The 27560-nt window shown below is 38.7% G+C and overlaps 1 protein-coding gene across 2 annotated transcripts; it reads right to left on the bottom strand.

Moving 5' to 3' along the window:
* Positions 1–2299: 2299 nt before the first annotated feature.
* Positions 2300–27560, bottom strand: LOC135409346 (transient receptor potential cation channel subfamily V member 6-like). 2 transcript variants are annotated; one of them, XM_064644733.1, is made up of 15 exons: positions 26869–27560; positions 17298–17395; positions 16796–16918; positions 16092–16232; positions 15456–15554; positions 15083–15258; positions 14071–14217; positions 11887–12099; positions 11468–11554; positions 9762–9838; positions 9414–9579; positions 9064–9130; positions 8208–8476; positions 7363–7469; positions 2300–5860 (listed from the first exon to the last, which is right to left on the bottom strand). In XM_064644733.1, the coding sequence occupies exons 1-15, from the start codon at positions 26997–26999 to the stop codon at positions 5587–5589; spliced, it is 2175 nt and encodes a 724-aa protein (XP_064500803.1). In that variant the 5' UTR covers positions 27000–27560; the 3' UTR covers positions 2300–5586. The 2 variants fall into 2 exon arrangements, with proteins under 2 accessions (XP_064500803.1, XP_064500804.1); XM_064644734.1 differs by having other exon boundaries at positions 5443–5860; positions 12061–12099; positions 26869–27141.

Raw genomic sequence — 27560 nt, 5'->3', positions numbered from 1 at the left:
GGAATGCTCCCTCAGACTCTCCTAGCACTCAGCTCACCAGCTATTGGATATCAGAAAGTCCTCTTAAAAAGAACTCAAAAATCACTTGCACTGATTCTTGCTTTACCTGAGCAGTGTTCAAGGCTATAGATCAAATAAACTTGAAGGAAGAGTGTTGAACAAAGCCTTAAATGGCAACTCCTCTTTGAAGTGATGAAGAGGTGGAAATACATTGCTACAGTATGTAAAAAGCATTTCAAAATATTTTATCTTTGCCCTTCACAGAGAATAGAATGAAAGCATCCAGGTTTGTTGTGAAAAGGTAGTGGCTAACAATCTTAGCACAGCCAAAAAAACCTGGACTGACTACATGTCTTCTTTCAGCATGGGTTCCACTAGACCACGAGTCTGTTGAAACTAATATGCTTTAAGACCAGAAGACAGCCACTCCTTCCATCAGCCACTCCCTGGTGAGATTAGTATTTGTTAAAGGTCAGTTGCTCTAGAATTAAGATGGAAACCCAGATATGTGTGTGCAGGCTGTCCAAAGCCAGGGCCAGCTGTTGACCCAATGCCATGAAGGTGACCTTTTGCACATTGACATTTATGATCCATTCCTGATTATTTCATATGTGGAATGTCATATAGTCTTACCAGTGGGAGGCCCATCCCAAACATTGAGACATAGGAGGAAAAAGTATGTGGTTGTTCTCGAGCATCTCAGCTGTATCCCCAGAGTATCAAATTAGAGGGAGCCAGTCTCTATTCCTTCAACAGTCTGGGCACTTTCCTCAAGAGATGAAGTAAACTAACAGTACCACGACCTTAAAAAAAGAACTAACTCTTATCTGAATCCATTAGACTCTGTTTCGTGTCTGTCATAAAAGATAATATGTGGAAGCAGTACATCTATGTGCAGAAGGAGCATAGACGGAGTCGCATCTGCCTTGTACCTCCTTAAAACCTATTCTTGGCACTTTGTTATCTTTCAATTCAAGTGCAAGAAAACTAATTGTTTGCCCAGCTATGTCCCTAGAAATTCTAGGAAGTGACCACATTCTTTTCAGCTTTCCCTCCATGTCCCAGGCAGAAGCGGGTCATCAGTGCACAGCATGGTTTTGCCAAGTGGCTGTCACTCCAGCTTGACTATACCAATAATATAGTTTATTAGAATACATTGCATATATTGTTCCCCTAAAAGCTTTAATGTATTTATATTTTGCATTAAAATTCCTAGATTAACTTAGAACTTCTCAGAGTTCTTAAAAAAATCATTCATTCTGATACTATAGGCTGGTTGAGCTCATGGAACACTGTAGTATTTTCTTTCCCAGTCCTGCTTCTTTCCGACATACAGTCTCAGTTAATTAATAGCAACAAAAAGAGAACTTTAGCCAACAAATGTATTTGATTCATGAGTAGGAAGGTGTTCTAAGGACAAGGTTTTCATGTTTGCAGAGGGATGATTGTAAAGCATGCTTCTGTTGGAGCAGCAGAGAGGAAAAAATAGCAGCAGATCTTACATACTTTGCAATTATCGACCAAGCATAAAACAGTACCAAGACTAGAGGGTTATCATATGGCCCATCTCACAGATGCTTGCTTGCACCTTCACTAGTTTCTTGTCTTAGATTGTAGGCTAAGGCAGGACAGAACTCTTGCCAAAGAGTTCTCTGTGCACGGTTGAGAGAGCTTGATTAAAATGTTATGATTTCAGAAATAAAAATAACCTTCTTCTTAAAATCAGTAGTTATAGGTTGTAAGTATTACCCTAATCTTCTATGAACCAAGTATTTGTTGAATTGGTTTATTCCCATTTAGGAAGCTTTCAAAAATCAACTTAAATCATAGTAATAATTTAAAGAAATTTTGTAAACATCAAATTCAGTGAGCCATGATTATACACTGGTCCATTATAAAGCTTGGGCATCTGTTTTACTTGTGTATTACTAAGAAAACTCTGTACATATGAGCATTTTACTGCAAGCAGCCATAGCAAGGACAGTTGCCTCACTCTCCAACCCATTTTCAAAAACAAGAAAATACAGTTTCTTCTCCAAAGAGCTTGTATTGCAGTTTTCACCAAACACTCAATGACTTTTAAGAACAGGGCCTTGATAGTTCATAGTTTGAACTGAAAATCGGTATTTGAAACTCTTTGCAAATTTTGTATAAAGAGATATCTGAAGTGGTTTGCTGTGGAACAAAAACTTTCATTAAAAAAATTTAACATGGACCCATATGTGACAATCCTAACAATTTGTTAGCTAATGTCTATGATTGCTACTAGAGAAGCAAACACAAAAACTGACTCATGATATTTATTTTAGACTCAAAGAAGCAGTCAGATACTCCATATTTTTATTGTCAGCAAAATAGATCTCATCTTACTACAAGCAACTGGATCAAAACATTCATTCTTATCACATTATCATAAACTCAGAAGTTACTTCAGTGATGTAGAAGACAGTTTGAAGTTAGCAGTTTAAAGGACGGGAGGAATGCCTGCTTTGAAATTGTTGCAGTATTGTTAGGAGGGAGAGAAAAGACACCTTGCAACAGCAAGGAGCAGCAATACTGTTTCAGAATTATAGGTATAACTACATCACAAAACACAAATTTGAAGCAAATCTGTAAGCATCACATTCATGCGGAATCTTACAGCGAAAGTGCTTTATCTTTGTGTGACTATAGTCACTGCTATTTCTGTGTCAGAGCCAGATTGCTTTGAAACTGCTCAAAGGTTAGTCTGCTGCCTCCCATTACCTCATCACCTGAGGTTCACATGGGCACACTTCATGTATATGTGTCCTAAAGAAAGAGGGTAGGTATTCCACATTTACATATTAAATTTAATATTTCCATCTTCTGGTGTGCCCATTACATCTGCTGAATTTTCCCACTTCAAATTTTCTTCTGTAACTGTTTATCCTCCAGATAAATAAACTATGCTAAAAGTGGTCTGCACCACTGATCATCAACAAAAGACTGAGGAATCAATTTCCTATTGGTAAAATATTCTGTCCCCTTTTGTATAAGGTCTTTTTCTAGGATTTTTTTTTTTAATATGCAAGTCATGTCAGGAAACTGGAAGTCAAATTCCAATAGGAGCCAGTAAGAAATTTTTTACAGTGTGGATGGTGAAATACTGAAACAGGTTTCCCAGAGAGGTGGTGGATGCCCCACCTCTGGAAACATTCAAGGTCGGGTTGGACAGGGTTCTGAGCAACCTGACTCAGTTGAAGATGTCCCTCCTCAGTTTCTGGACTACATGACCTTTAAAGATCCCTTCCAACCCAAACTATTTTATGATTCTACGATTCTCTATCTTATTTGCCTTAGGCAACTCCAAAGACAGAAAATAAATCACACAGTTCTGACACTGTTATATGCATGGGTTCTGTGAAAGGAGCTTGAAAGCTAACTGTCACGGAATGTAATTTTACAAGAGAAGGTACCTCCTTAAAAAATCTGCTACTGGATTTTTTCTTTTCTTTTTATGGAGAGCAGATACAGAAATCATGAAAGGCCTAGCACTGGTAAATGAATTTTGTTCTGCCTCCTGCAATGTCAAAATGTTGTTTTAATTTCTAAGATCAAATTTCTCATTGTTTATTGCAATGAAGAAGAACACAAAATCAGAACCAGGGCTTACACATCTTGTACTTCAAGCTACCCTTATTATTATTACTATTATGTCACAAAGATGAGTTCTTTTGTAGAAATGACAATATGTGGCTCCATCTCTACTGTATTTCTGTGGTTTTCAAACTAGTAAAAAGTCTAGTATACTTGGGGGCAGGGGTAGGATGGAGAAATCATCAGTCCTCCCCTTCTTATTATTTCTAATTTACTATGAAAAAAAAAATTAATCTAAAATCAGAGCAACAGTTCACAGTTCTGGTTAATTGGCAACATTGATTCCATGTCCACAGACCAGCAGTATAAATGCCAAAGGACTTAAGTGACCAAGACTAGGCAATAGCTTCAATTCAATAAAAAGAGTCAACTCAAAAGTATACAGTTGGATTCCAGAGGGACAGTCTTCTGTCAGTCTTCCATTGCAGCACAAAAAAAAGTACACATTCAAGTAAGAGAAAGAGGATATTTAAATAAATATACATAATTGTAAAGATCATTATACTCGTCACAGCACCTGCAAGAGAGGAGATGTTTGATATTTCAATACGATTAGAAATCCACTGGATTCAGCTTTTTCATTATCTTCTTTGATTATCGCACAATGATTTGGCTCAAAGTCTAGTATTAGGTAATAGTCCTTGATTTCTTAAAAAACAAAGTTGCTATTACTAGCCCTGTTGGAAGGAAATGTAAAGACCATGGATTGCTTTCTTCTTAACTTCTGCTACTGGAATGAAACTCCACACTCCTGAGAATACAAAAGAACTTGAAATGACTGTCCATTTCTTGGATCATTTCTTACATTTCTTCATTTTTCTTAAAGTGTCCTTAGGCAGAAGATAAATTGACAGACTGGCACAGTGTCATGCCTGGAAGGGAACAGTGTGGGTGACTCAGTTGTTCATTGGATAGTTTTAGACTTTCAGAGAGACGGAGAGCGAGCGCACACACCAGCTTCCGAACTGCCTCTGCAATAGCTATTATTCATCTATCCAACATTTCCTCACCTTTTCTTTCTGTGTTATAGAGAGCTCACCACCCAACCTTGATGTCTCAGTTATAAGTCAGGGAGTTATGATTCAGAAACCTACTCTTCCACAGAAAACAAAAGACCAGCTTTAGCTCACTTGGGAGATAAATATCTCTGCTGAAATTTCACACTGCTGAAAGGCACCTAACCAGGTCATACATGCTCTTAATAGGAAAAGAAGTTCCCACTTCAGAATCCTCTCAGGAATAGCAATCTCTTCTTTTCAAAAGCTTAAAGTGCATTCATGTGACAAAAACAAAGAAACAAGCAAAAAACCCCATCACCAATAAAGAACCCAAACAAGCAACACAAACCAAAATGATAACAGTCCTGCTAAGATAGCAGTGTTGAAAATGCAGTTAACAGAGACTGCCTTTCTTCAGAGGCCAAAATCTGTCAGGCCCTGAATTCCAGCTGAGTATTTACAGTCCTTTTTAATCATCACAGTATCAACAACTACCTTTATTCCTGAGCTCAGTTACAGGGTTTGGTTGTTGGTCTTTTTCCAACTCTGTACCAAATCATAAACCAGAACTTCAGTCATTGTTCTTTGCTATGAGAGCATTGTGATTTTGTGAAACTGGGGAGATAGATTATACTGCATGTAACAATCTGGAAGAGGGCTTACTGATCACTTCTTCATAAATGGATGAAATCTCATTGTTGGCTTCTCTTGCTCATTTGCATTATATAGCTCAACAAGCCCACCAGCTTGGTGCAAATATCAGTGCAACTGCAGAGGCACTTATAAGTAGGAGAGAAAAGACTGCATTCACATATCATAGCATAGATGCCATGAACTGCTCATGAAATCTTCACCAGTGGAGTTCGTCAAGGCTGATGAATGTGTGTAGCATGCTGGGGAGTGTATGAACAGCTATAGAAGACAACTGTTGCAAAAGGGATTCATCTTGTGGAGTAAAAATAGAGGCTTCTTAGACATCATAGACCTCCTCTTCTGTGGCATGACCAACCTCTCCACAAAGTTGGCGGAAAGTGTTGCGCCTCAGGATCTCCCAGCCACGGTGAGAACTAGTTCTGGATGTGCTTCGTGACAATGACAGAGCAGAAAATTCCTTCTTATACAGGATGTCTCTATTGATTTCCAGCTTTTCTGAACCTTTGTCATAGTTATCCCTATCCTGAGCCTTAAATGCTTCTGTGTACCGCATCATCTTGTGTTTGTTGGGATCAACCCTGTCTTCAACTCTGTAAGAGGATTAAAAAACATAAACTGAACAATGTGGAAAAGTACCAGTTTGTCCACAAAACCCCTCCACAAAAACAGGCATGCTGATCTTACGGAAAATCTGCACAGAAACAGAAAACTGAATATAGGCAGGGTGCTGGGGGCTGCTAGCACATTTATCTCCTAGACATTTATCCACATCATTGACTTCAGTACCTTGGTCTGCCCATGGTTTCTTGTCCTTTAACTTATTTCCCAATCATGATTTGCCCTTTCCATTATGCCAGCTGTAAGCAATTTGGAGACTTAACCCACCTGAGTCTAGTTCCAGATTCTTTGTGTATAGGCATATATTCATCTATTTCCTCTGTTCTTGACTTTCCTCCTCTAATATTCCATGGCTGTCAGACACAAGGATGACCCTTATTCTTTAATGCACTTTTATTTAACTGCTCCACTCCCACCAACCCTTCTCTACATTACTTATAAGCTGTCTTCTGAAATACTGTCTCATGCTACATACAATGAACATACATGTAATTTGACAGAACTAGTTCACAGCAACACTCTTTTCTCATATCATCCAGTGCATAATTGCTCTTGCAATACATTGTTTTATTCTGCATCTTGATCTGAAGGTGTTGCATACCGTTACCATTTTAGGTCTGCTTGTTCTTTCTAGTAAACCTGAAAATCTACAAGGCTCGATTCTCTGTCAAAAATTGCAAAAGTTCTGTGCAGGCCCAGGAGTTGGACTGTGATGATCCTTGTGGGTCCCTTCCAACTCAGAATATCCTATTATTCTATGATTTATACAGCCGCCACTCCCCCTTCTGGCTTTACCAGCAAAAGATGGTGCAGTTAAAAAAGACACATGCCCATAAGGTAAATAATTTCTTATCTGTCATAAATATTGATTAAAATAAAAAATAATGAGGAATTTAGTTTTATCTAGACTACAGATATTTTGTTAGTTCAGTGCCTAATCCAAAATCCTAGACATAAGACTTGTCACCTGATGTAGTTGTTGCAAAATATGATATAGTTACCAGGTTCACATGAGAAAAAAAATCTTAACTCTAATTATTCCAGTTCTGATTTTGAATCATTTGTAGAGTAGTTCATTGCTGTTGAATGCCTAATAGATTAACTCTGCCATGTCATGTATCTAATGGATAGGGTCAGCCAACCAAGCACAGCAGTGAAGTTTTGTGATAATCATTATAGTAAGTTTGAAAGAAAAATTCAGGCCTTGCAACTCATGCAGTTTCTGGGGTCTGTCCATGTAACTACTGGATAAGAAAGCATCATCAAATTTCAGAAGGAAATGCACAGCAGAGCTTTCTGAGGGGAACAGTGCTTGCCTACCAGTCACAGACAGAAAACAGATTGGGATCTGTATTCTGTAAGGAAAGCTCTCCAAACACTCCTCCCCAGGCCACTGAAAAGGCTCTTTATTAACACCCATACATTGGATTCTTCTTCTTAGATCCTCACATGCACACACTAGAAGAGAACTCACCTGAGATACCATCGGTCCCCTAATCCATATTCCCGCCCACAGATTCCCGAGCGAGGCCAGAGACACCTTGGCAGTTTCCGCTCCAGCATGACAGTAGTAGCGACAACCTTTGGAATGAAAAAAAAAGAAAGAACTTAAACAAATAAGAAAAAAATCAGACTCTCTTTCAAAATTATCAGTTTTGTGAGCACTGACCCAAACCATACTTTATTACCAGCTCCTTATGTAATGAAAAAAATAGTAGAGTCAATACTCCATTTATTATAGGGCAATCACTATTTTAGGTCTAACTGTGCCATGTTTTGTGGAAGCAGTGGTGGCCTTAAAACAGTGTTAAATTTCTTTTCTTTTATAATTGATGACAATGAGTAGGATAATCAATTTGCAAGCTAGAGAAGAAGACAGTATCTATACCCACATTAACTCATCACAACTTACCAATGTGGCCACATGACTACATTTAACCATTTGACTGATTGCTTTCTCACAGAAGAGTACTAGGAAATGGATTTCCTGTTGATTACCTATAGAAATGGTTGAATTTTTTTGCCTTCTGAGCAAGAGAGTCAGGCCAACTTCTCTTAACAGATCTTAAGACATCACTGACCCTCATGCAATCATCACCTTGCATTCTATCCCCACTCGGTCAATCCCTATAATTATAATTTAACTCAGTTACACAGAAGTGTTATTTGTAAAAAAAGACACCACTTTAATTCTATTTAATAAGAGATTCTGCATGCAGGGAACAAACAGCTAGGGAGACACAAAATGCACAAGAGAGACTGATGGGTTTCTAGCTGTTATTTGAAATAAGGTAAAAATGCCAACCTTAACTAGATTACCTGGGCTCTCCAGAGCTCATCCTGCTCATGGGCCACTCTCCAGTGGGTATCACCCATCATGGCAATTAACAAGTTGAGCATAAGGAGGGCAGCAATGATGGCAAAAGCAAAGTATACCACGCTGTACATAAAGGGCAGGTCCACATCATAGTTTGCAGGGCCATCAATGATAGTGAGGAACAGCTCAAAAGTGGTGAACAAGGACATGGGATAGTTGTAGAATTGCCCAAGGTTTTCAGGATTCTCTGTCTGGAAGATGATGTAAAAAGCTAGAGGAGAGCAATGAGGGAAAAAGAGAGAGTTTAACAACAGGAATCACATTCCAAGAGAAACAACAGGGTCCTGTAGGAGATTGTGACAACATAAAGTGGCCTGGGAAGGAGCTGCATGTGTTTCTATGCTAGTACAGAACCCAGCAAGGACAAATCCCTCTATAGAATCACTGGTTTCTACTATAAAATGACCCAAAACTACTTTGATTGTTTATTTATTCTCAAAATAGTGAACTTAACTTCCTCAAGGATATAATAAAGCTATGTGTGTTAATCTCATTTTCCACAGACAAGTATCAGAAATGCAGTATGTTTTTAAACCTGGACTTACACATATGTGGAATTATCTGAATTATCCTATTTCTATTACCCTGGAAGGAGCAAGAATTGAAAACCAAACTCATGAGAACAGAAATCAGTGCTGGGAAAGTGACCACACTCAGAGAAATAGAAGCTATATATCATCACCACCTTTGCCAGCTTTTCAGAGGGCAAACAGAGATTAAATCAAAATCCACACTCTTAATTCATACCAAAGCAGTTGTCAGGGGTAACATATTGCTGGTTTTCTTTCGTAGACTCACCTGATGCAAAGCCTAATATCACCACAGCCATGAGCCAGCAAAAGCGCATAAGATCTCCAAATATCATCTGCAGAGAAAAGACAGAGCCACCATAAGGCCCAACTGTCCCACCAAGTCGCAGTGCAACCCTGTGTAAACATTTTCCAGATTCTAAGACCATGAGTGGGTTAAAGGAAACTTCTGAACCAAAGAGAGAATGTGAAAGTCCTAAACCCTCTGTGCAGACAAGAACTTGCCCGTTTGCCATTAATTCTAGTCCTGAGAGAGAAAAAGTATTCTTACAGTTCTTCCTATCCTGAAAGAGGTGTCAGGATGTGTGTAAAAAGTCTGTATTTGTTTGTGTCTTATACCTTCTGGATCATGATGGTAAAAGGTCCGAGCATCTGGAAGCCTCGTGCGAAGTACATGACATTGCACCATCCGAGCACCAGGGCAAAGGACATGGGCACCACCTCTCCAGTGGTGCTGGTGAGACGCATCACCATGGTTACCAGAATCATGCAAGCATATGTGATGCTGCAAAGAAGAGACAGTGAAAAAAAGTTCAGTGGAGGAAGATTCAGTTGAGCCAGTAAGAGAAATAAATCAAGAAAAGGAACACTCTAAAAGAATGGAGAAAGTGACTCATCTGGCAAAAGACAGCAGTGGGGGAAATGGGAGAAAATATATTTATTGGACTTAAAAAGTGCTGTACTTACACAATTATGTGGAAAGGACCTCCTAGGATTGTTTGTCCAAAGTATTTCGCTGCTCCAACTCTAAGGATATCTGGGATCTAAGAGAGACATCCTATTAACTTTAGGACTCAGATTCCATCATATCACCAAATGTCATGGTAACCACATACATTCAGAGGTTCCTGGGGACAGCTGCATCTGCTTTTTTTGATGGTTAACAGATTGATTTCTTTGTTACTTTAAAATCATAATGGTTGAGGCTGGTGGGCCCTTCTTGGGATGAGGCAGAGGCTGCTGGAAAAATGCTTGGGCACACTGAGAGACATGTCACATAGAGGTGCCGTGCCCCAATAATGGGGATAAAAAAGACCTTCTAGGGGAATCAAAGGAGTTTGTTATTATTCACACTGTGTAAGCTGCAGCCTAGCCCCAGGGTCCTGACCAAACATAGGAAGATGGACTTGTCCTTCTGGAACATAGAGTTGTAAAATATCCTGAGTTGGAAGGGACCCACAAGAGTCATCAACTCCAGCTCTTAGCCCTTTACAGGACATCCCCAAGAGTCACAGCATGTGCTTGAGAGTGTTGTCTAAATACTTCTTGAACTCAGAAAGGCTTGGTGCTGTGACCACTTCCCTTGGGAGCCTGTTCCAGTGCCCAACCATCCTCTGGGTGAAAAACTTTTTCCTAACATCTAATCTAAACCTCCCCTGACTCAGCTTCATGCTGTTTCCTCGAGTCCTGTCATTCATCCCAAGAGTGAAGAGATCTGTACTTACCCCTCTGCTTCCCCTCAGGAGGATGTTGAAGACCCCAGTGAGGTCTCCCTTCAATCTACTCTTCTCCAGACTGAACAGAGCAAGTGACCTCAGCCTCTCCTCATAAGGCTTCCCTTTCAGACTTTTCACCGTCCCCATGGCCCTCCTTTGGACACTCTCTAATAGCTTAATGTCTATTTTATATTGAGGTGGCCAAAACTGCACATAATACACAAGGTGGAGCTGCATTATTGCAAAGTAAAGTAGAACAACCACCTTTTTTGACCGGCTGGTGATGCCATGCCTAATGTACCCCATAGGCAGAAAGCTGCTCACACCACCTGTTTTATTTTCAGTTCTTCTTGGCATCATCCTCTGAGTTTTCTCATACAAGTTTCGGTCTTCTATTTCATATTATAATAAAATCACATGGGGAATAGGTTTGTTCTAATTTAAATAACTTTCAGGGGTTTTTTTTGTTTTTTTGAGAGTTCATAGTAAGGAGAACAACTAAATACGTTCATCTCAGAACTCTGGTTGAGAAAGGCTGCTGTTACAAGTCCATAGAGTAAATGATCTCCAATTAAATATAAACTTTTCTGTGTACACACAGAATTCACTTCATCCAGCACCACTAAATACATGAGTATTTAGGGGAGCTGGATGAAGCAACATCTGGGAGTCAGCTGGACCCACGGATGGTGCTAACAGGAACTGTGGCACTCCCCTGCATATAGTATTTGAGAGTATGACCAGTCCTTCTAATTGCTTCTTCGGCACATGGAGTCTTACTAGGACATTGTCAAAGTCTCTGTCTCATCTAATAGATACTGTTGACAATGTCTATTGCCATATACCTAAGAGTAAGCAAATACCCTTACCAACTAGTGAGCACAAATCCATGTTTGTATAATAAGCAGGATTTGTCTTGACAAAACTTGAAACTATGCAGCTCACCACTTCTCTTACCTCAAGGACCAAAATTACTACAGCTCCAATGACTGTGATCAGCTCCCCCACCAGCCTCAGCTCATCCTCATATGCCACATAAGATTCCTGGGGAAAAAAAAAAAAGTAAATGGAAATTAAAATTAAATTTTAAAGAAAGTGAAAGTAAATTTAAAAAGAGGATGGGGATGAAGGCAGCCTACTGTTACTACAATAAACATGACTAGACCTGGCAATGCCACAGGAACCAGCCCAGCTCCACAATGGAGAACAGAGCAGACCTCGTATTCCTCCCTGACAATGGTCAGCTGGCCAAAAGAGAGTACGAGGACAGCTGTAATATGTGAGGACTGGGAATGGCTTGAACTTTTCGGTTAAGTAGGTTATGTGGGAATTGCCCAATGCTGCCTATGGGGCCCTGACTCCTACAGTCACAGTACCTGCAGCATTTTCTGGACATAGACTGTATTGTCTCTGCTGCTTGTTTTGTTGCCCGTTCGGGGTTTCAGAGGTCGGTAGACGCAGCACATAGTGAAGCAGACCATGTAGAGTATATAGAATAAAGCCAGGAAACAGAAATAGGGACGACCATACATATTCCACTTCAGGCTCACCAGCTCCTTCACAGGTGTTAGGTCCAAGATCTGGCGCGCCTGAGAAAGATACAAAGGAGTTAATTGCCATAAGTAAATTTTTTTTATAAGCATCATTCACACTGTTTCCTGGGAGAGTATTAACAAGCTATTCTCACCTATGCTATTCAGAATTACGAAGTGGAATTTGTTTTGAAAATGCGGGTTTGGATTTACACAGTTTGACAATACAGAGCTTTGGGAAAAAAGTAAAAAATATATCCTGCAAAGAACAGCTTTTGAGTACCAGTGGGAAGTACAAGAAAAACATTTTAGATACTGGAATAAGTTTGTCATCTATGTAGGAACATGGAACTGAGGATGACAGAATATTCCTGTTAGTAGTAGAACACAAATTTTTTATCAGATGTTTAAGATAAGAAAACCACAACATTTTCCCAGAAGATAGATGTATTTGTCCAACACCCTATGGCTTACATAGAAGAACCACATTTTAGGTTTCTGCATCATATTGTCTGAGTGATAATTAATTGAATCATCTATGTCAAACCTTCAGCTTCTGTTAGAAGACTGACACTTAGAGCATAAGTAGGAGAAACAGGGTACTTTACACTTTACTTATGAATTTGACCCACACACTAAAAGAGAGATAATGTACCTATAGGTGTTCAGTTTTCTGTAGAAATCAGTATTCTAGAATTCTTTGCATAGGAAAGTAAATTTCATTTTCAAAGGGATGATATAAGTTTGAAGCTTACTATAATCTTCCTGTAGATTAGTTCCCTTCTATTATTTTACTTTTCATTCACTTAAGGATCAGAAAATATATCTTAGTACCTCTGTGTGTATGCATTCCCCTTAATACAAGAGAAACCGCTTCCAACTGGGGGTTAAAGATGCCCTGGGAGGGTATAACATGGGGTAACACATAGCATTCTTCTAGAGGAGACAGCAAACATTTGGGGCAAACATATATCAAATGCAAAAAAGAATAAGTAGTTCTACATCAAAAAATTGCAATTGCACATTTTTAAGAACATTCTGGAAAATAAAGAAATCATTATACCTCTTGATGCTAGGGGGCATCTTATCCTTTGCTCTATATGCATGTTTTGGGATAAGAAGAGGCACAATATTCTGCTTTCTTCTAGGATTATGGTTTAGTCTTCTAAAGTGAACAACCTCTAAGGTTGCTCTTCCCTGAATTTCTCTATGTATCACCAGCCATAGAAACATAGACTATTTTGCATAAAAGCAAATGAGAGCTTCATAGACTTCCTCCACACTGTACAAAGCTCTCCAATAGCTGAAACTTCTGTTAGAAAAGTTTGACTAAAATTTTGATAGATGGAAATAATACAGGATGGGTAGGATTGGGCTAATTGAAGTGTCTTCTGATTCATTTCCTGTCCTATTAGGATTATTTAAGGTGACTACAACTGACAGGGTGGTGTACCTTGAAAGTCTTATGGAGATCTGTCTAAGCTTGCCATTACACTCTGCTATTTTTGTCTTGGTAATCCCTTTACAAGTTTTTGAGCCTAGAGCAGAGATAATTTGCCCCCTTTGTTTTGAGTCATAACCAGTCATTAAATGAAAGGAAAAATAACAATGAGTGGTTTTAAAATGCACTCCAATTTAGGACTTCCGAGCACAGTCCTGTCTCACGGGGCATTGTGAGAGTTAACCAGAATCATGGTTGTAGGAAGACACTTACTACAGCTACTCTACAGGTACTTAGTATGTCTTTGAGTTTGATGAGAGACAACCCTTTGCTGTAGCTTGCTCCTACTAAATTCTTTCCATAATCTACAAGTTTCACACCTCAGAAGAAACTGTATATAAAGCATCAGATGTAGATGTAGCCAGACCGTTAATAAACTGCTACACTTCTTGTATTCCCTGCAGCACGTGGTATGAAGTTCTTACTCTATGGATCATATAAAAGAGCTTGAACCTTCAAATTCATCATGTTTCTCCTTTTGTAATCACCATGGTCTGCACACAGAAAGCACACAGTACCCGCAGTACCTCTCTCTTCTTGGTTGATACAATGAGCTCAAGGAAGGACTGATCTTCAGCCCAGGAGTCAATCTCTGTGATATCATAGAGCACAGTGGTCAAGGGGCCAAAAGACCAGAGATTCTGCTTCCTCTTCTGCATAAGGTATTGAAACATCTGAGGAGACAAGAAGAGGGCTAAGGATATCAGAAGCTTTCCAATATATGCATTTGCAATGAGTGTATTTGCAATGAGAACAAATAAAGTTCTTAAAAACCCTTAATTATGACATATTTTTTCTTGAACTTGGTACTTGCTGTGGTTCTCATATCTCTCAATCACAGCAGATTAAGAAGTGGAAGAACTTTTCTGATTCCTATTTGGTTATTAGCTCATGCTTGAGGTAAAGGATGAGTGGTCTTTAAATTCTAATCAAACTGCTAGAGTTATTTGACACAGTCATACATCCTAACAATAGATTTCAGATCTTGATTAGAAACACAATTCTTTTATACTCTTCTACAAGTTTTCAGAAAAGAGGTGTGACAAGGGAAATGATCCTGTCCTTACTGGATCTACAGAAGAAATACTAACCACATTTGTCTTTTTGTTGAGGGGAAGGATGAGATTTTGCCTAAAATGATATGTTTTTTTCTGTGAATAAATGCCGTGTATACCCGGAGAAATTTCCCACATGTCACATTTAGGGTAATGAACTCTAGACAACAAAGACAACAATTTCAGTGAGACTTTCAAAACATTACTTGGGGTGAATCTTTCTGTTAATACCTGTTTAATTCAAATGCTTCAAAAATTGGGTAAAAAATATCTATTTTTAAGCACTCATTTCTTTCATTAAGATAAAGAAATTTTTTATAAAGTGTCTTCTGGTTGTACATGACACTTTCAGCAAAAAAAAAAAGTACTTGTCACGATCTTCTACCCACTAAGAACATGCACAAGCTTCCTTGGTCTGTAACGATGTTATTTCAAGTTCTCCATTGCTCTTTTGTATGGAGGTACCAGTGTCACACAAACTCACCACGGTGTTGCCCTCAACTCCAGCCAGTTTGAATGGAGTAAGACCCTCATTGTTAGGAATCAGTTCAAGTGATCCTGATCCCTCTTTGTTCTTGTCATAGGAAAGAATCAGGCTGTACATGTGGCAGGCAAACGTCTTATTAGGCTGGAGAACCAGGATGTGAAGAACAGTGTTACCTGTGAAGAAAGTAGACCAGATAAATTATGTGGAATAGCCCAGCCCTGTGCAAAGACTGAGAATTGACAGGTGGCTTTTATTTTCCTCACATCCCTCATTCCACACTTGCTTGTAGTGAGAGAAAAATATTTGAGTACCCAAATGACAGAGTCTGAATTAAAATGTCCAGATTCTCTGTATGCCCCAGAGCACCTACCCAGAGAATCTTGAGCTCTGATGTCAGCTCCATTTTCAATGAGCAACTGTACAATTTCCTCGTTTCCCACACAGGCAGCAAATGATAAAACATGCTCTCCTGCAATGAAAGGAATGGGGAGAAACAACATTAAGAACCCAGGAGGTAGGAGAGGTTGAAGCATGCTGAGGGAAAGTTATCCATGCTATGAAGCCAGAGGATATGAAAGGAAGAATTGCTTTAGGTAACCTGTAAATTTCCTGCACCGTTCCTCATCCTACTCAGAAAGGAAAAGAAGACCTGCCCCACAAAACACTAAAAGAATGAAGTATTCTTTTCATGAGTTTACCTTCATAAGAAGGTTGACAAATAATTCGCAATATATGCTGGTAGGAAGATATTAAATTACAATTTTTATACAATATATATTTTTTATACATGCAAACATATAAAGTGTGTATTATTTATATTTATGTAACATTTACATACTCAGATGAAGTCTTACTGTTTGATAAAAAGTGTGTGTCTGATGACACTTCGAGATAGGACCCTCTGCTTACTTAGTTTAGATGGGGACTAAAGTAAGCCTCCCTCACACCCCCTCACCACTCTGCTGGTTCCCTCCTATAGCAACAAGGGAAGAAGTTGAGGCTGTACCAAAATAGAAAAGGCTCTGGGAGCTGCGCCTGAAGAAGTGCCCAGTGGCCTGTGCTGTGCTGGCATCGGCTCCTCTCTTAAGCAAAGCCTTCACCAAAGTGATGTTCTGGTTCGCTGCTGCAATGTGGAGAGCTGTCTGCCCTGTAAGACACAGAAATAAAACCTTGTCTTCCAAGAAAGTAACTTCAGGCTGATCAGTAGCCTACAGTTCACATGTCAGTCATGGTAAATGGAAGATTTTGGGACCGCATCCACAGCAACTATAGGAATTAGCTTTGAAGTTATCTCTGTTGGGTGCAGAGGGTTGTATGACAGATTTTTCCAGAGGTCCCATTCTACTTAAATCTTTTTATGAAATCATGAAAATTGACTTTACAACCTGCCAAAAAACCTCAACAGTATGCACCTTCTGATTTTTTTCCGTGGAAAAATAAGACATGCCACATTCTTCTGGGAAGCAAACTATACATAATCTTGCAATCTCACAGTAACCAACAGGTCCACCTGTGGTTAAGGCCTTTGCACATGTGTGTGCTTGCATTTAATATAACTCCACCTTCCATTTGTATATTGGTTTTGCTATGTAACAGTTTAGCAATATATTGAACCTGGAACAGTATAAGCCAATTTCCTAAATGTACAGGTAGTACTTCCTCTCTTCCCCTGCAGAGAATCCTGTCCATCCTCATTCCCAGCAATGTTACCTTCATAGAGCTCTGATGTCATCCTCTCATTGACAAGCTCAGGAGCTGCTTCCATCAGAGCCACTGCCACCTCCAAGTTATCATACAAAGCAGCTACATGAAGGGCAGTCTCCCCCACTGCACCTAGAAACAGTAGGAGAAGCATGTGAGTCATCTAGACATTCAACTGTATGGGACAAATGCAGAAATAAATTCATTGAGGTGGAGAATTACGGGAGTGCTAGGTCCTCCCTTGAGTACTGCCTTGTACAGCCACATAATTGCACAGTCTCTGTCCTTCACCAAAATCCGACAGCTGAGCAGAAACATCAGGTATTTGTACCTGATTCAGGCAGACCTCAGGCCTGAAGTGAATGAGCACACCAAGTCAGAAAACTCATTTTGTTGCAAAGCTTCAGACACAGGCTGCTAATGCAAAGGTTTTAGCAAAATAACAAACTACTCATTGTAGGGAGCTCTTGCCTTCCACAGAAACCCATTTTTCGCAAATAATCTGAATTACCTCTCTGATAGATATCGCATGTTCCATCAGTGAGGAGTTTCCTAATGGCTGCAAGGTCATTCTCTTTGGCAGCCTGGAGGAGTGGGGATTCCCAGATCCTGCAGTCAAGAAAAAGAGGTTCGTAAGAAACAAAATCAAACACATGGTGCCTCTTTCCAGAGCTAGCCTGGCTTTTGCTCGAGACAGCATGTATCTTGAACATTTTCACTGAAAAATGGGTAATGCACATCTACTGTCTGAGGTATTCTTTCAATGCACAAAGAAAGAACAGGCAAAAGCAGAGCAGTGCAATTCTAAAAACCTGGTGAGATCTTCATCTCTTGGCTTACTGAGGCTGAACCGTATGGTGGCAGCAGAGGGAAAGATAGGAGAAATGAATAACCAAAATGTTTCTGGTTTGCATAGCCCACTTTTGAGGCATAGAAGATAGTGAATGGTGGGTCATTGATGCACCTCCTGCCGGTAGACTAGTTATCTCAGGAGCCAGAACAGGCCAGTTGTTATTTCACACAGCACAATAAATTAAAAAAAGTCATCTGAATTGCTCCTTTAAGGCATAGAAAGGTACAAACAAGAATGTCATTTGTGTTGTAGCAATGCTTCCTATGATAGAATTAAAAGAATGAACTCTGAAATGTAGTTCCTCGTTATACAAAGTCATGAAGAAAAATTTGACAGCTTAGCTATTACCTACTTTTTTCTCTGATGCTGGAAGAATTGAGGAAAATGTTGAGAACTGCAATTATGCGTGTCATGGGAAAGAGCATGCCCTCAAACAAGTTCCAGACTGAGTGGTTCACTTATAGTTGAAGCATGTCCTTGAATCTTCCATGAGGATCTGGGTTATCTGAGAATATCCTTTGGGGCTGATGAAGAATTTACAAGTACAGCCACCAAACTTCACTACAGTAAGATCTTTGGAAGCAAACAACAGGTCAAGGGAGGTGATCCTCCCCCTCTACTCAGCTCTGGCAAGGCCATCCTTAGAGTTCTGTGTCCAGGTCCTAGGATCTTCAGCACAAAAACCATATGGAGCTACTGGAGAGAGTTCAACAAAAGGCCACAAAGATGATTATGGGACTAGAGCATCACTCATATGAGGAAAGACTAAGAGAACTGTAACTGTTTAGCCTGGAGAAGAGAAGGCTTGGGTGTTGTTCTTATCAATTTGTATAAGCATCTGAAAAGAGTTACCTGCAATGTATGCTTGCTCAGCATCCAAATAAGTTTTGCCAATTTTCAAAACCACAAGTTGGTTACCAAAAAATCACAGAAAATTAGAACAGAATCTCCTAAGTTGGGGTAAATATTTCTGTTATCCTTGAATATCTTCAGGTTTATCTTTTAATTCATAAAGAAAATATTTTGGGGCAGGGTTTTTTGCTTTTTTGGTTTTATCCAGATCTCTGTTCAAATGCAAATTTTGAGCTTTTTATCTCACCTCTGCTTTATTTTAGTATAGATGTTTAATTTGTTCTTGATTTTCTAGCATGGCTTAGGTCAAGCTGTAATGTGTGATGCAGGGATGTCTAAGGATTACAGTAGAACAACAAAAAAATTCAAGCTGCTATGAAGAACACCAGGCCTCATTTTTATACCAGACTCAGTCTGCTTTTACTATAGTGTAACAACTGCCAATAGTCTGTGTGTTAAAAACACATACCCTGAAAAAAGCACATGGGACAAATATGTTGGTCAAATCTAAAGACACAGTCAATGCTTTCTGCTTGTGATGTTCTGTATATGCTGGTATTATTTAGTTACAAGATTTTGGGGATAGGGTTTATAGAGTAAATAAACCCTATAAAGCAATAGGTGTTTTGCATTACATGATAACACTGATGTGAGAATACATTACCAACAAATATAACTCTACTATAAACTACAAGAAAATTCACATCAGAGACAGAGAGAATATAAATGGCCCATTGCAAAAAATGTTTTCTTACAATTTGTACATCTTGAGTATAGGAAAATTTAACAATAAAATTATACGAAAACAGGCAATGTAAATTCTGTGGCTTACAGGAATATGTATTTCTTGCTTTAAATTATTCTGTTATGAATAACAAAAGCCTGAAGCAATTTTTTTTTTATATGCCATTATCTCTGGATTTAATCCACTTGAAATGTGAGAGTTCTGCACTCCTTTATAGTGGAAAGACACTGTACACACTGGAGAAAACTTGGGAGATAAAGCAAAACAAAGAGAAGTACCAGAATTACACAGATAAATAGGAATCATTTAAAGTAGTGTATATTAATGGGCACAGGCTACAAGTAATAAAATCATAACCGATATATCATTGGTTTATTATATTTATCATTCCACAAAAGGAGCATTTCCTGTCACCAAACACTCTAGAAAGTAGACTAGAAAAACTCTGAAGAGTAGAGGAGAATAAGATATAAAGAGCCATCCTCAAAAATTAAGCAGCCATTCTGAGATATTTTTGTGTCCTCCAAACTCTTAGCCTTGCTGCTTAAGGAAGTGTTCCTTCTATAGCTTACTCATGCGTCAGTGCATTAGTAGCTAATGACAAGATGATTTGATGAGAAGATTGCATCTAGGATCAGACAAATAGGAATTAAATAAAGAGGCACTCTGAGCAGAAGTCGTAAGATCAAGTATTAGTGAAGTCAGCTTGCCACCTCTGCCACTATTTTGGCTGAAAAAGACTCTGTATTCCTGGAAAATGTAACTTTCAGAGGCAGGAAGTGGAAAAGAGGTGGGGTTTCAATAGTATAAACAAAGCTACAATTAATATGTTGATCCTTTACTGGGTAGGCCTTTATCCCTCAGATGACCTCACAGAGGAGGAAGGATTGGGCAAGAGACAATGTAGGAGGACACAAACACAATACCTTTCTCACAAAAATTACCAAAGTCCTTGTAAACAACTAATTAAATTAAAATATTGCTACGAAGAAGACACTTAATAAATACTATACTCTTTTGGAAACTCAAAGCAAAATTGTCAAACATTTCTTCTTATTGTAGCAACCTCCAACTGGGTTTAAAAAGGCAGAGTTCTCAGGCAAAGATCAAGCCAGAAGAAGAACGGAGAAATGTTAGTAAATGCCATGGCACTCTGCCTGTAACATCTCAAATGTTCATGAGTTACATATTTATAGCATATGCTTTTACTCTCATTTAATTTTCTGTCCCATAATTGGGGAAACATTTTACTCCCATTTAAAACATACCATTCTAATTATCAACTAATTTTTAATATATTAAAGCAAAGTACTGAGCATATAAATGTCAAAAACTAGGTGAAGCAAATTCACTAATACAAAAAATTATGCAAAGTCGCCTGAATTGAGAATCTTCAAAACATTTTCAGTTATTTAATTTCTGTATATTTAACCAACTTTCTTCCTGACTGGTCAAGTGCAGTGTGAATTTTACATTTTACAACTCGACTTCCTGTGTGTCAAAGCAGCAGATGGCAAAATCTGTAACTTAGTCTCTTAACAGAGCTGCTTACAGTAGATGCTTAGTTTCCATAAGGAACCATCATAGCAGTGGATGGAGAAGGTGGCTTTCAGAGAATTATTCAGCAGACATAATATCTAGACACCTTGAGAAGATAATTCAGCACATCTTAGTTAAACTCCTGTTCTAATCCTGTTCGTTCCCTTCAGCAGGTATGGAATCAATAGATATTGAGCTCCTAATTTAACCAGATAAGTTAGGTTTGTAACATTAGGCAGTATGGATGTTGTCTTACAGGATCAGTTTAGGATAAGCACAGTTACAAGGCAAGTTCTGATGGGCAACGAAAACCACAGCAGTATCCACCTGGATGTGTTCCTGGGTTCTTCTTACTGAGCTAAGGAATGTATCTATGTTGAGGTACTTAGTAAGCCTTGATCATGTGTTACTATCATTCAGTTTTCTTCATGGATTATTCAATTATGTGCTCAGGAAGTGTTTTTCCAATATAGGTGAGAACAAAATCAGGAACACCTGCAAATCCATTGTGAAACAAAGAGAAGATAAAATGTAGGTCAGATTCTGACTGAGGGAGTACTGTAATACAGTTTTAAACAAGGTTAAAGATTTCATGAGCACTTTCTGCTGGTAATATGTACCCTTTTGGGTTTACAGCTTCTTAAGCACTTCTTTTGGAGTGCATCCTGCTCATTACACCTATGGAGAGACAGAAAATGCCAGGACTAGTCCATAAGTCTTAACTCTGTTATAAAAAGAATTGGGATTTATATGGTTATTCTTTTAAAACAAGGAAATATATTAAAAATGTGAACTGTCCGGACAACAACCAATTGTAAGCTTCTATTTCAAGACTGAACTCATCAGAGGGGCAATGAAGCATCTCTGTCTATTCTTCCCTTCTCAGATTCTAAACCTTCAGTCACTCACTGTATAGAATTTTCCTGTTGCTTGCTCTAGTTCGTTTCTGTCTTCCTGCTTTATCCCCATAGATAGTCAGTTACTGAGGTTCTAAAGCAATTATTTCTATCTAAGTTATAAATTCATCAGCAGGATATTATTTTAGCTTTCTCTTCTTTCCCTGTTGTGGTGCTCAAAATATCAGTGCTCAACAATGCATCATGAAATTGCCAGAGGAGATTCATCTTCTCCCTTCCTTCTACTAGCATGTGCATGTAAATATGTGGAAGACTTCAGGAGAGCAGAGGAGAGCACAGAGGAAGCTAACCAGGTGAGAGGGATCCAAGCAATCATCTCACAAGATGGTGAAGAATGAGTTAGGAAGCAATTGCATGAAGTGAAAAGAAGACAGATAACAGGGGCTTGGACAATCAACAGGGTCAGCACATTTCTTCAGCACTAACAGCAAGACTCAGCAAATTAACTGGAACCTCTTGCCAGTGTCTGTCAAAGACCTTTCAGCTGAGAGTAAATAGAGATTCTCTGGAAATAAATTAAACAGGTTAATAATTGCCAGTGATACTAGACAAGAAACTGATAGGGAATTCTTATCCCTTCAGATATTTAACTATCTACCACACGAAGCAATAGAAATCTTGGTCAGTCATTTCCAGCAGGGCATTCTCCTTGTGTTAACTTCTTTTCTTTTTTTTCTTCCTAATTCGGCATCTGAGACCATTCTCATGCTAGAACTGGATTAACAGTTCAGAGTGTTTTAGTTGTTATTTATTATCACTAAGTCATTCAAAAAAATGTTCTCTGAAGCATTTGTGATCTCTGAAGCATCTTTTGATGCATTCTGCATCAAAACTTCTAGCCCACTTCAATACGGATTTTCTTGCAGTTTTATTATAGGTTATGTTCCTTACCCTATGTCTAATCATTTTCTCTAACAGCTTTGTAGTTTGGGATGGATTTTTTTTCCTCTAGGCACGAATTTCACATTTACTTCTTCACAAGGAAACCTATAGCCAAGTTCAAGAAGTCAAATAACTTCCTAAACCTATGAGCCTGAACCATGTCTTAGGCACTGAGGTGGGATGTGTGTATGTCTGTGCATTGCTGGGGAAACATGAGCTCTGACAGACCTTTACACCTGTGAAATTAAGGAGGCTTGTTTTCCATTATTAGGCTCAAAGCTGCCATTAAGATGAAGTTGTAACAGCCAAAGAAAAGACCAGAAATGCTGTCACTGTTGCTTTTGACTTTATTTTACATCCAGTGAGGGAGTTTCCAGTAGATTGTTTTTGCATCTTGACTACTCAGAAGCACTGCTATTGAAACATTATAAATGAAGTGGTGGAACTGGAAGCTGCCAATTTTATTTTGCTGTCACCTTTGGCAGCAAAGGATCTGATTAATACTGACAGGCATAGCGGATTTTAAGACAGGACAATCCTATGTTAATTGTGGGCTGAAAACTCAGTAATGTTGTTTGTACAACTGAACAGCAAATCTATGGTGACATCTCATTCACTACCAAGTTGAGAAAGATTTGTCTAGAAGCTGAAGAATCTCTGTGTCCCTGTACAACTCTTAAGCAACTCAGTTTACTAGCATTAGACTGAGCTAGTTTTTTATCTATGCCATGTTTGTTTTCAGGGTAAGCAAAGCAGCTTGCTAATATGTCTGTGAGGCTAACAAATTTGAAAGTAAAGGGGATTTAAAGTTTATATTGTGGCATCTTTGGAATGACCATTTCTGCAAGTTATGCAAATTATTCCAAGAACCTCTAGTGTATTATTTCTCATAGCACAAATTTCTATACTTAATTAATATGTAAAAATATTTTGAGTGGTTTGGATTTGTTTTTTTTTTCAAATGTACCACACAAGTTAACCATTTTATTGTCATTAGAAAAACTAAGCCTCAGAGCACCCCATGAAGGCCACTAATCCCTAAGCAGCAGCTGTGAGAGAGAAGAAACACAGAGAGGAGAGATTATTTATCAGAGTTATAGACAGAGGAAATAGTAGAAAGAAAAATATAACATAATTTTATTTATTAGTTATTTTTTATGAACAGTGCAATTCTCATATGGTGGAATTTCTAAAATTACGTGGTAGAAGAAACTTGTTCACATTTCCTTAGAACCTCTTGCCCTGGACTAAAAAAAAAAAATAAAACAATGGTTCTCATAGTTTCCAGAAGATCTATTACACTGTGACAGGCATGTGATTCTTCACCTCTACTAGGCCCAAAATTTCATAAGTATTTATCTCTTTGTTTTCCATCATTATGAATTTTGTTGAGGATTTATGCTTATATGCTCTAGGTTATATAGATCCCAGAGTTTGCTTCCAAAGATAATTCTAGAAAGGACATAGGAGATGTGACCACTGTCCCTGGGATTCCACACTGAGCTACAGGCTGTTAAAAAAGGAGAGTCTTCAACAGAAAGAAACCAGCAGATAAAGGCCAAATAAACTCAAACTCCTCTTTAATATTAGGAGATTGTATCACATTTCCCGACTCTGGTTTTTCCTTTGGGAAATGTTATACATTGCAGTATTAATCCCTCTCTGTGGAAAATGCTCAGATCTACTCCTAGTAAGGTTCAAAGAATTGTTTCACATGAAGAAAGAGAATGAATAGCAATTCCAGTGAGGGTGACAACTACCAAAACAGTTAGCTTTCAGGTATTATCACCAGTTGTAGGGCAGAAATAAACACTGTTCTTCTCTTGCAGACTTTTTGTGTGCAATCAGAGAGGATATCAGTTAAATAGTAACACATTTACCACTGGCTTTCAATAAAACAATAGTAGAATTTAATCTCTGCTAATTACTCTATGTATTCCAGCACTATTAAGACTAAGAACTCAAGCTGAAGCCACAATACTGCAGTTCCACACCACAAAAAGACAGGATGTAGCAAAAGCCCTCTTGGTGTTCAACAGTTTTTCCACAACAGCAGAGGTTTTGAAAGAGTAGTTCTCATACACAAGTCACCATACAAGGTCTTCCTGTTGTATTTTTCTATCTGTACATAACCAAAAATGCAAAAGCAATAAAACTGAATTAAGTCCTCTGCAAAACGTTCATTTTCATTCTCCTCACATTCTGAGCATCTCTGGGGACAAGAAGGGAAGAGTAGGATAATAAGAGGAAGAATTCGTCCTGTCCCTGTTTAGGAAAAGTTTCCACTGGCACCACGTAATTTCTGACCAAATAGCAGAAAACTTATTTGTGTTAGTTGTAAGCTGTAGGAAACATATAGACCTAGAATGGAAAAAGAACAACTGTGTCCCCATACAACCCTGATTTCACAGACAGTGATATTGTATGCATTACATGTGTTCTTACACAGACCTTGATAAAAAAAACACAGAAAAGGGAACTGTGGGGACCACTGGGATTGCACTATAGTGATTTAAGACAAGTTTATGAAGATGAGTTTATATGCCTTACAGGTTTTTCTGTTTTCCTCTATCAGTAGCAACACACAATATGTTCATGGGCCTGTGCAGCACATGACTAGTGAGGAGTAATGAGCAAAGAGAGGGTCAAATGGCAATCTAACAGTAGCCTGTGTGAAAGGGAGCACCAAAATGGAAGGGGCCAAACCCTTCTTGGTAATTGCCAATGATAAAAAAGGGACTAGAGCATCAAGTTATGATCTTGGAGGTTCATGTTGAATATTTGGGAAAAAATCCTTTTTCTCTAGGAGGATACTACAACACCATAACAGGTACCTGGAGCTACAGCAGAATCTCTGGCCTAGGAGGCTTTCAAGACTGAGCTAAACATGACTTAAGCAATGTGATCTGTTGCTGGTAGTAGTTCATCTTCAAGTGGGAGGTTAGATAGAGATCAGCACATCTTCCTTCCACATCTCTTTGACTTAAAAATGTGAAGATAATGTCATAACTACAAAATATTTTATATTACCAATATTTATTATTAATTGATATTAAGTGTTAGTATGGAATTAATATAACAATATAATTGATTTAATACTTTAAATATATTTAGACTTCTGTTTTGTACTCGTTTGGATATTACAGAATCTGCTGAGAACTTATTTTTCAGTTACTTGTGATGGTTTTCATGAGTGTAAACACTTCAGCATTCCGTGGAAATACTATTGTTCCCATTGCCCCTCCCATTTTAAGTGTGTTTAAGTCCTATTGCTCTGAAGTGAACTTGAACATGCTTTTTTACTTGGTCAGAAGTTAGATGATGATATATCTAAGTTCTTTCCCTACAGACAAAAACGTACCTTTGTCCCTCTTAAGCTGCTATCCTGCTTATTTCTATTCATATATGTGTGTATACATATACATATGCATAGATAAATATCTTTTTGCCCCAGAGATATTCAGAGTTTTGTGCGGAAGGAAAAAAAAGATTTTATGAGCAACTGGAAGCAATTTGTTATTTGAGTAATGCAGCATTTGTGCATGTAGAAATGACAGGGAACAATGAAAACCAGATACAGCTGTATTTCCATGAAGAGTCCTCCATTTCTGTGGGTGGATGGAGCAACTCTGCACAGCAGTGAAAAACAGCCTTGATTCAGTACTCACATGGGAAGACACAAGCAATCTTCTGGATAACATAAGCTCTAAGAGGAGTCACTGTACATGTTGACACCAATGTCACAGGGGTGAGAAACAGCAGTCCAGCTAAGGAGGTGACTGACCACCAGAATGCTGGACAATATTAGGTCTGCTCTATCCCACAGTAAGGGCAACATTTAAAGAGACAGAAAGCAGAATCCTCACAAAAAAACTCTCTGCTATTTCAACTGACTGTAGCATATACATCACACAGTCTTAATAATAATAATAATAATAATGGTAATTATAATAATAATGATAATAGTAATAGTTAAAAACAAACCTTCATGAATTTTCTGGTGAGCTTTACCAATGAAGCAGGAAAGACAAGAGTACACAGTATTAATTTGTGACTGAAGTCCTGCACTCAGGGTAATTTAATTTCGACCTAGTAAATCTACCCGTGAAAGCAGATAAGATTGGCACTCCAGAAGCATTCCACCTTGAAAGGAGAAATCTGATAGAGAAAAGTGCTCCAGGGTTGTTTAAAGTTTATCTGCTGGCAGAAAAGCCTGAGGGGAAATAGTGAGTATCAGCTACAGGGATCGAGCAGCAGAAGAAAGGGAAGACAAGAAGGCTAAAATACACTGTACCTTTTCTGCTGGAGTAAGTAGATTTCATCCAGATGTTTATCCCAGGATTTTTTGCCTTGCAACTTCTGACTTAGTCCATTCCAGATCCGGGAGTAGAAGGGATTGTTCTCCCCGAATAAAGGTACCCCCATATCAGGTCCCTTTTCCTCTGTTGCCTAGCTGCCTGAAAGCCAGTAATGCCCACTTGGAAAAAAGTCAAAAAAGGCTCACTACAGGTCACCACTCCTCCAGCCCTGGTTGCTTACTTACAGAGGAGACTGTCTGTCAACTGCATCAGCTGATCAAAGTACATGTAAAAACACAAAATAAAATCACTTGTTCCTAGCAGACCATACCTTGAACCTCATCAATTACTTAGTTTCCAAAATAGCCCAACCCAAAGGTGTGTCTGATTTAGAAGTAGCTCACCAGCAGCCTACCGCTCAAAAAGACCCTGTACAGCACTGAAGAATTCATATAGCATCAAAGTTCTAGGCTTCTAGTATTGTGATTTTAAAGTCTAGAATCTAGAAGCAATCATCCTCTTTTTGTATCTCTGAATTCCTCTGGAAAGCAACATGTAAGCAATTTTGAAACAGACAGCTGAACAACTCAGGCAAAACACCCTTAAGGTGAGTGAACATGTGGGAACGTGCCCTAAAAGACAGGGCACTCTGGGAAGGTAGTATAGAGGAGGACACACCTCCCACCTC

This window comes from Pseudopipra pipra, chromosome 2, assembly GCF_036250125.1.
Source record: "Pseudopipra pipra isolate bDixPip1 chromosome 2, bDixPip1.hap1, whole genome shotgun sequence".
Taxonomy (NCBI): Eukaryota; Metazoa; Chordata; class Aves; order Passeriformes; family Pipridae; genus Pseudopipra; species Pseudopipra pipra.
The sequence above is the reverse complement of the archived record's forward strand: the minus strand, read 5'-3'. Positions and strand labels throughout refer to the sequence as shown.